This window comes from Branchiostoma belcheri, unplaced genomic scaffold, assembly GCF_001625305.1.
Source record: "Branchiostoma belcheri isolate BF01 breed outbred unplaced genomic scaffold, Haploidv18h27 scaffold309, whole genome shotgun sequence".
NCBI classification, from domain to species: Eukaryota; Metazoa; Chordata; class Leptocardii; order Amphioxiformes; family Branchiostomatidae; genus Branchiostoma; species Branchiostoma belcheri.
Window position 1 is genome coordinate 62,987 of NW_017803920.1, and position 10,749 is coordinate 73,735.

Below are 10,749 nucleotides of genomic sequence, written 5' to 3' on the forward strand. Positions count from 1 at the left end.
TGCTGTTTTGATGATGAATAAGACTTCTTGCTTGTTACACTGTGTCACCTCATTCAATTTGTGTCCTAACATTTGTCGTCTCTTAGTATATTTCTAATCTAGGCATCTTGTTTTTTAGGGCCCTTCTTGTTACTCCGTGAAGGAGGTCAGGACCTCCGAGACTTGCTTGTTACACTGTGTCACCTCATCCAATTTGTGTCCTAACATTTGTCGTCTCTTAGTATATTTCTAATCTAGGCATCTTGTTTTTTAGGGCCCTTCTTGTTACTCCGTGAAGGAGGTCAGGACCTCCGAGACGGAGTGTTGTGAACGGCTGGTTTTTCGTGTTCGCAGTCAAAACACTGGGTTCTCTTTGTGTAATCGGCACGCAATTTTATACGCCGTCTGCGGGCATGCCCGTGTTGATGCACGAATGTGTATTTTTGCCGTTGCTGCTTTCGCGGTCAATGTAATATTGCAGACGCACCCCTACAATTACGAGGCGAATTGGAATGGTCCAGAAAAACGCGTTAGTTTGGAATAGCAGTGGGGGGGTGGAACTTCATGCAGATACGGGGTGGTTTTGATAAGTGGTTCCAGATGTTTTTGCCCATGGTTAAGAGATGGCAAGTTTTTTGGAAGATGTTCGCAGCCAAAACGCATTCTTCCGTACGTCGCATTTCTGTGTAATTTCGCATGTGGTGTGGCATTATGTCCGGAATGATGCACGTTCTTTTTATTTTTACCGTAGCTGTTTTGATATTGGAGTAAATGCTTATTTTCGAAACATCCCCATTTCTTTGAAATGTTTTCGTCCGTTTATGTTGGGTGATGGGGACGGAAATGTTCAGCATTACGAAATGTAAATACCGATGACGTAATCCTATCGATTTCGAACTGGTCGGCTGTGGCGACCTAGTGGCGGCGTGTGTTGTGGAGCAGCTCTTTGGAAACATGGACAATATTTTTGAGCAACCCATCAATGTGTTCCGCCTCGTGGTCGGATGTGGTCTGGGGCTGGTAAACCGCACATACTAGTAGATCGGGTAATTTTATGATTTGCTAGTTGTAAAGGCGTCTTGTAGTATGAGCCGGTATATGAAGAAGTAGCCTGTGTTACACAATCATGCTTTCGGCCGGATTGATGTGCAACTGTTACTAATTGCAGGGACTGCGCTAATGCCGACCAGTCGCGCTGTCCTGATACACCGCGAATGTGCGAGTGTTCCCTGTAGACAGTCCCGGGAGACAGTCCCGGGAGCACATTCCAGGAGCCAAACCAAAATACGTTCATGAACCGAGTCCAAAAAACCGAAACGTGAAAATCGGATGATCGGACCTGATGTACATTTCTCTTTCTGTAGATTGTACACACAATACACACATCTTTAGATAATCTGGCCATGGCAGGTAAAAAAAAAAGTAACCCTGAATCATACTACATTAGCGTAAATGCATGTTTATGCGTTCAAAACAAGAACAGCAATTGTTTCCCGGTATTAATCTCTTGAAACACGGCGCTGAATATTGACGCAAAAATATTTCGGGCATCGCGCGCCCTTCCCCGTTGTTTAGACTGTATGCAAATCCCGCGTCACGTGTCGGCATTTCGCATCTCTGATTGGTTGTTGCGTCTTAAGATGACTGAGCCGACGCGCGTTTAAACCATTTTTCTATGTTCGATTTATCACACTTCACAGAGAATTGTCGCCAATGGCTACTTCTTTTTGTTGCAATATATAATACTTCACGGAGAATTGTCACCTGTGGCTTCTTGTTTGTGTTGGATTTGGCTGGGCACATAAAGCACGAGACAAAGCTTCATTCATCGTTCATTTGTAACGTTTGGGTGCGTGCCTTGTTCACGTACACACTAACAATTCAGAATGACCTGAACATCACCCAGACTCAAGCAAACACACCTGTTCTTGGTGCCGAACACCATCCAAACCCAAGCAAACACACCTGTCCTTGTTTCGGAATCCACACTCAAACTGGTACTGTCTACTACTTCACCAGTTGCCACACTGACAGCCGAATGGTCCAGGTCATTGAGCTAAACATAAGAAAAGATGACAAGACAATGGCCAATACTGCAAACAAAGGACGCTCAACATTGAGGGAACGCCCCCTGAGGATTACAAGGCCACTGCTGATGCCATAAATAAGTTTCTATCTACGGTGACAGTCAGAAGCGCTGGCGAGACAAATGGGTTACCAAACAAAATCATCAAGGAGTTCGCCTACGAGGTTGCCACACCGCTAACGTCAATATTGAATGCATCACTGTTGGAGGGGTACGTTCCCGAGCAGTGGCGCCAGGCAAACGTCGTTCCTCTACCAAAAACCCACCCGCCATCCATCGATGAGCTACGACCTATTTCACTCACACCTACACTAGATAAGGTTGCCGAAGGACTTATATCACAACGACTGTACTCTGACATTAAGCATGATATTGATCCACAACAGTTTGGTTGCCTCCCGGGACACTCGACTACACATTGCCTAGTTGACACTATCAATCAGCTTGCGAGAACATCCGACCAACGTGGTACCATCACTAGTCTAATAACAACAGACTTCGCTAAGGCCTTTGATAGGGTACAGCACCTCCACGTTGTCACAAGTCTCCTGAACCTTGCAATTGGCCTCCGACCTTCAATCGTACGTTGGGTTTGCTCCTTTCTTACTGACAGGGAACAAAGGGTGATTTACAAATGTACTTTTTCTGACTGGATAACGACCACGCGCGGCCTTCTTCAGGGAACCGTTCTAGGTCCCCTGTTATTCCTAGCAAACATCAACACTGCAAGCGAAGATGTATCTGCAAAACACTGGAAATTTGTTGATGACTTAAATCTTGCTGAAAGCCGAAACATACAAACTCCGTCCACCATCCAAGCTGATCTTAATGACCTACATAACTGGGCAGTGTCACATAACATGAAATTACACCCCAGGAAATGCAGCGAACTACGTGTATTCTTTACTAGAACTCCCCCTCCACTACCACCTCTGTCCATCGCAGGAGTACCACTGACCGAGGTCCACGTCGGGGTCCACTGCTCGGAATGTATGTCCAGGCTGACCTTGGCTGGAACACGCAGGTCAACAATATAGTAAAGAATGGAAGCCAACGCCTCTTTATGCTTCGTAAACTGACACAGTTCAACCTCTCTCGCTCCTAGCTCCTCACCTGTCACAAGACTTTCGTCCGTCCTACTGTTGAGTACGCTGCACCGGTTTGGCACGCAGGTCTAACTACACAACAACGCGGAAGGATTGAAACTATTAAAAAACGGGCCTGCCGGACAATCATTGGCTCCGATTATACAAGCTACACTGAGGCCTGCCGGACACTTGACTTACCAACCCTTGACAATCGCCGCCGCGACCTGTGTTATAAGTTTGCCAGACAACTTGTGACATCTGTAAAATTCAGAAACTGGCCTCCACCTCTCCGTGGCGAGGTTAGCGGCAGACAAACAAGAACTTCTTAGCTCATATACACTATCACAACTAGGACTGACGGATACAAAAAAAGCCCAATCCCTTACATGGTATCCCTCCTAAACAGCACAAATGTGTAATAGCACCGCATGTACTACTGACCGCTACTTTATTGTGACAAAGGAATTGATTTACGACGATGATTTATTTATTTATTCATTTATTATGACTAATCTTCTACCTGTATGTTAAAACTTAAGTGATATAAGGTTTGTAAGACGTAAGATTATCATAGTTTGTACGATTGTAAGATTGTAAATACCTCATTTTCGAACCAAAGTGATATATTAATATGTAGATTCCGATATGATTGTAATTTGTATTTCCCTACTATTAATAATTTATATTGTAAACAACCTGATCAGAATTCAGCCAAAGTGCAACTGACAGTAAAACACACAATACGTAAAAATAGTTCTTTGTCTCCAAAAATCGTTGAGTGATCTGTCAAATATTGTGTCGCGCTCAGCGGACGCAGCCTGCAGTGGAAAGGGGCTGTTAGTACATGCTCTCGGTGTCGGGGTTTCTAGTCCGTTTTGCACAGGGTGTACTTTATAGGAGGAACAATGACTGAACATACAACCTGGACTGTTATTCAGTAAAATTAGTAATTAGTAATTTTTCTTTTCTTTGCCTTTAGATATCCGACTTGTGGGTGGAAATTCCTCCAATGAAGGCAGAGTGGAGGTGTTCCATGACGGACAATGGGGGACCGTCTGTGACGATGATTGGCAGCTGAAAGACGCCCACGTGGTCTGTCGTCATCTTGGATATCCCGGTGCAACAGGAGTTCGTGTAAGGGCAGCCTTCGGGCAAGGGTCTGGGCAGATCTGGCTGAACTATGTAGGATGCGATGGTTCCGAGACAACTATTTCTGACTGTGGACACAGAGGATGGGGATTACATAACTGTGACCACAGTGAAGATGCTGGAGCAGTTTGTAAAGGTGGTTTGCCCAATGTCCAATATATATATATATATATATAGTTTTTTGATTCCAAGTTAAACAATCATCACCTCCGTCAAGGAGGTCATGTTTCGGGTGTCACGGATGCGTGTTTTTACCTTCATAAAAAATGGAGGTATTGTTTTTGTGCGTCTCTGTTTGTGTGTGTGTGTTTCCGAACATTTGTAGTCAGCATATCTTCATATATTAACGTCTTTATGGATTGTGATGATATTTGGTATGCTGGTAAGTCTTATGAAGACGAAGGTTAAGGTCAAATATGGGCCTCCTCTTGGATGACCTTGATACTGCAGCAGAACTTCCGGTTTTTGTATCTTTTGTCCTGAACATGCTATGGTCTTGATGTTTTGGTGACAGATTGCTTTTCCTGTCAGGAATAAGTTGTGTGAGTTTGGTCCCCCTAGCAGCTTGTTCTGGAACTGCAGGGCACTTTCTGCCGAAATGTTTAAAAGCCAATAAGTCCAGATAAGAACAACATTTTTTTCATAATTTTTGGTGTGTAGGTAGCTGAGAGACAGATGTACATGATTAAATGCAAATTATGCAAATGAGGACTTTATTTGCATAATTAATGAGGAAAATCTATGATTACAGTGTTTTACATTATACTACTTTCATACATGTAATGTATGTAACCTATGGCAGGCAGAACATCAACAGATACTAATTATGCAAATGACCTAATTTGCATAATTTATGCAAAAATTCTATGATTTCTTAATGGTGCATAATGGGAATGTCATACTTGGGACATCTGTAAGTTAATCAAAAGTTAACATACATCACGATGCATATATCATGTTAATGCGGAGGTAATTTGCATAATTAAAGAGGAAATTTACATTTACATATCAAGCCCATATTTCATGGAGGTATGAAATCTCGGAATTCTTGTTTTTATATATTTTCCGAAGTGCGTTCACATTCCTCTATGGTAATCTATTTCTTCTTTCTCATCTTCACTTAATGTATAATATAACTCTATATCTGACAGGTATTTCTTCATCTAATCAGGATCAAGGTTGTCTTGTTAATACAGGCCCGTATAAAATCTAACAGCTTCTGATAGAATCTCACTTTGGTTTGTAATTTCTTTTCCTCCCAATCTTAACATGTCTGTGATTTAGTAGCATTTTTTTCTAAAGGAAGGGAGAATTTTGCACACTTTTCTTCTTTCCATCTTGCTCTTGATCTTATATCAGCTCCTTTGGCTTTTCCTCATAATGCCTTCCGAGTTGCATTTTTGCTCTTTTGAGTTCATCTTTGACTACTTATCCATATTTTCCTTCAATTTCTAAATACAGAGTTAGTGTAATTATTCTATTTGTTAATTCTGTAACCCACTTCTTTTTTTCGAATGTTCTATTCTTACGATATGAAATTGAAAACTCCCTTATTCTAATATATCATAGTTCAAGCATCAAACCTGGAGGTAAATCACTGTCTTCGTCTTTTGTTCTCTCAATCAGCTTACTAATCCCTTAACAGTATTCTTCATCCTTCAACACTTCCTTATTGAGTTTCCAGTTACCTTGTCCTTTTTCTTTCACGGTTGGGCATATTCTAAGAAATATTGCCTTGTGATCCGTTCTAATGCTTGGTCTAATGTCACATTTTATAACAGAGTTAATAATGGTCCAAGGGATAAACCAATAATCTAACCTACTTGAGACTTTGTGAAAATTGTCTCTGTAGGTGTACTGTCTCGTATACTTTTTTTCTTTCTTCCAGATGCCACATAGTTCAAGAGATTGAGTAAAACTTCTTAAGGCTCGTGATGGGCTTCGTTCCGTGCATCGCCCCCCCCCTTTACTGTCCACTTGTATAATTTAAAACAACCTTGTAATCTCCACCAGGTATCACTTCACTCTCATGTATGGTGCAGATTCTGTTATGATCAATCCATTTTATAAGGTTCATTATATGTTTCTTTCGTTGGTGTTATTTGGAGCATAAATGTTCATCAAAGTTAGATATGTTTCAGTCACCAATTTGACAATTTATCAATAATTTTCTTCCATTTCCTTCATTTTCACCAATAACTTGTGAGATTTTGACACTGCACTTGTTCCCAAAGTAAACTAAGCACCTTTGCTCTTGCTTGTTCTATAAGAATAGAACCCCCTTCCTTAAAGTCTTTCCTTACATCTGTAGTTATGTGAGTTTCCTGTAGAAATACAATGTCTGTCTTCTGGCTTTTACACCATTCAGAAATGGACCTTCTTCACTCTGTCTATCTCTCTCTAATCCTTTTCACATTCACTGATAGGCAACTGATACTATACCTGTAGAATGTAGTTGGGTGTACCTGTTTTTAAAATGCACAAAGTGGTGAAGACATATTGCTTTCTCTTTTTTTTCTTCTTCTTCTCCTGCTATTACGTTAAATGGATTCAATTTCTTCCTTTTTGGGCCAAATGACATAAAATTTGACATGAAGGTAGAGAAGCCAAATACCCCCAGGCATTTGTTCATTTTTTGGCGACGCCTCAGGGGGGAGCCTAATGGTACAGTATTGTGTGCAGTTTGCAAGAATTCTAGGAATTGCACAGGCATTTTTTTGAAGACGAAGGTTAAGGTCAAATATGGGCCTCCTCTTGGATGACCTTGATACTGCAGCAGAACTTCCGGTTTTTGTATCTTTTGTCCTGAATATTTTATGGTCTTGATTTTTCAATGACAGATAGCTTATTCTGTCAGAAATAAGTGGTGTAAGTTTGGTCTTCCTAGCAGCTTGTTCTGGAACTGCAGGTTAGTTTCTGGTAAAAACTTTAAAAGTCCAGATAGGAAGAATTCCTTTTCAACATTTTTTGGTATGTAGGTAGCTGAGAGAGCTGCATAATTAAGGGCAAATTATGCAAATGAGGACTTAATTTGCATAATTAATGACATTCTATAATTACAGTGTTTTATATAATTGTACTGCTAGTTGATTGATTTAATTTGATTTATTGAAATTGCAACATTGAAATACAACACGGAACAGAGGCAGCTGTTCCTGGTGTTGTGTCCCGCACATAGAAACAAATGCTGGACAGACAATACTCATTTCTACTTGAGTCTAATGGGGAAAGTCGTGTAAAGTGCCTTTTCCAAGGGCACAAGATTGGTGGAATGGCAGAACTTGAACTCTTCGTTTCGACTCGAGGACGCTGCCGTTGAGCCACACGACCACACCACACCACTATACATGTAATCTACTTAATCTGTGGCAGGCGGAACATCAAGAGATATCAATTATGCAAATAATGACCTAATTTGCATAATTAATGTGAAAATTTTGTGACCCCTTATTGGCGAATGATGTGAATTTTATACCTTGTGGTCTCAGACCGGAGTTTCCTTCCGTGTTCGGAGCAATTTGACACCCTCAGCCCGACGGGCTGTCATTACTGTACTAAACGCGGGTCGGAATTTTTCACTCTTTTGGTGGAAAGGGGTGCCGTGCCGCTTATCAATACACTTGATTGATATTTTGTGCGCCCAATTTATTTAGGGGTAAATAAGGCACATCAAAGTACATTTTTAAATAAGGGGTCATTTTTGTCGTCATTTCCAACCATGGCTGCATGGAAAAAACGAATTTTCCCAGGGTAACGGCATAGTACTCGAAGAAACTCAGAACCTAATGTTTCCAAAATTTGAATTTAATTAAAATCGATGGCCCGAACACACCCACAACGCATATAGAACGTACCATCCCGGCGGTCAGGTGAAAAGGCCGCATAACCATCCGCGCGGACTAATACCAGGAAGTCTTCGCTGGAACACCAACATTACGCCACCTATAAAGGCTACAACTAACAGGCTTTTCAGAAAATACAAATATATGTATACAGATATTACGATTTCAGGGATATCGCGGCCAAAACATATCATACAAAGTCACGTTTCCGGCGATTTACTGCGCACTTACTTAGACTCTGGTCAGATTTAAACTCCGAACCGAAACCTTGTGACATGTGTAAGTTACATAAAGGTTAACACCACTATGCATGCATTATGTTAATGAGGTCATTTGCATAATTATTGAGGAACTATTGAAATTAGGCATGACAAAGGAGAGGAATTTAACTCGAAAATATTGTCCTTTGAATTTAGAAAAGCATAAATTAAACTAGATAATGCTAATTACGACCTTATTTTCACATTCAATTAGACAAAAAACATTTACAAAAACTTATATATTTCATGGAGGAATGAGATCTACGAATTCTTGTGGGTTCTGTGGGTCTGCTGCTAAAGAAAAGTCGATCTGTTAACTGCAAAGTTAGATCTGTATATGGGCCCGGTATTGTATAAATATATGTAAAAATATACGACTTGAGATATTCGTTTAAGAAAGAAAAACGCACTTCTATGCGGTCAACTTAATCGTGCTCTGGACGCCTCCTCGCGTAAACATGTAAACATGACCAAAAGGCCACACAGAGCATCAAGGCGACACTGTATATCTCGCCTGACATTAGAATTATTCGTTCTGAACTTGGTTGATACATGTATTGATTTTTATGCATGAACATGTTTTAACTAGAAAGGCCAACATTTGATTCGGAGCAAATGTAGAATATTTCACTCCATGGTCCTCCCCGAACAAAAATGTAAGATTCTAAATATATCATACTGCAATCATTCATTTTAGAGCAAGGATACAAGGACAAGCACTTTGAATCTCGACAGCTTTATTTTAAAAAATGGCAATTGACAATTGCCTCCCAATTGTTTTATAAAGATACAAGGACGAGCACTTTGAATCTCAACAGCTTTACTTAAAGGTTTCTAAATGCTACTAATGACGAGATGTTACTACTCTGAAGCTCTAATTGCACAGAATTGGAGACTATGCCGACATGATCTATATATACTTTGAAACCATGCATACATATTGAAAAAATAAACTAAACACGACTTACAAATACTAGGAACCTGTACATACATTGATTTGATTGTATGCATGTCATCCCATGCTGCACTCCCTGTCTTCCTCTATCTACAAAGTTGGTAAATTTTATGACATATTATTAATCAATTTATGTTTGCTTAGTTTGCCATCCATATAATCAAATCAACATGGCCTTATTTACAATCACAAACTATGAAACTATACATTGAATACGCTTTATATATATATATACTATGATTATCATAATCTTTCTTTCCAAAATTATACCTGTGAGCTACATGTAATTGCATGTACAGAGTCAAAGAAAGTACATATACTAGTGAAGTTTTTATTCTTAGGAAATGACCAGGGTCATCTTTTAGCTTCTGCTTCATGATACAACACCCGACCAGCTTCCTGACTCCCCACCGACTTCACCACTGACAGAGGACATGTTCTAGACAGGAGGAAGTAAATAATAAAAAGGACTGATTAATAGAAGTACAACGTTTAAAAAGTTATACTATAGTATTGATGTAAAGTCACTGACTTTGTTAATGCCAGGACTAAAGGTGGATTTGATTTCTCTCTCTTCAAATTTGTTACTTAGTATTTGCACTTTATAGATACTACCAAAATTATCAATAAGAAAAGTTTGAATCTTTACTTCTGGATAAAATAAGAAAATAATGTCAGACGTTTCAGACGCCGTCCGGCATCTTTCATCAGTGAAATATTCAAAATTGCGGTAGAACTCGGAACGGCACCGTTAATTCTAAAAGTATTTATGTTCTAAATAAACAAATAATAAGTTAGCAACAAGCGTTCTATAGATTCTATATACAATACACATGGTAAAGTATTAACTAATGTAATGATAAAGATAAGTGAGTCCCTAGATATGCTGTAAAGTAGAATCCCATGTACTTGAAAGTTCAACTCTAAGTCCTCCCTTCCTGTTGAGTGATGGTTTATAAAGTCTTTCATAAATCGCCTCCTTGACTCCACGCTCAAACCAGCGCGCCTCCCGGTCCAAGATGTCCGTTGATTCAAGATGAAAAGAATGTCCTTTATGTTTGTCCAGATGGTGCCATATGGCCGAAGAAAATCCACTGTTACTGGCCCTGCAGTGTTGCTTATATCTTTCCTTGAGCGGCTGACTGGTCTCCCCGATGTACGTTTCTTTGCATTGATGATCTTCACATTTTAGTCTGTAAATGACATCCGATTTCACACAGTTTTTAAGTTTGTCCTTTGGATGAAACAACATCTGTCTGAGAGTGCGACATGGTTTGAAGTTGGTGGCGATGTTGTAGTTGTGTAAGATACGTCTTATCTTCTCCGAAACTCCTTGGATGTATGGGGATGGAAATGTTGACTGTTTTAGTCCTGTCTAACTGTGAGTTCT

At 40.0% G+C, this 10,749-nt stretch overlaps 1 protein-coding gene across 1 annotated transcript in view; it reads left to right on the plus strand.

The window, feature by feature from the left end:
• The window catches only part of LOC109474405 (scavenger receptor cysteine-rich domain superfamily protein-like), a 25,108-nt gene that overhangs the window by 4,016 nt on the left and 10,343 nt on the right, over nucleotides 1–10,749 (plus strand). The window contains exon 4 of the mRNA XM_019774701.1: nucleotides 4,133–4,411. Within this exon, the coding sequence (XP_019630260.1) occupies nucleotides 4,133–4,411 (279 nt within the window). The remainder of the gene's footprint in view (nucleotides 1–4,132; nucleotides 4,412–10,749) is intronic.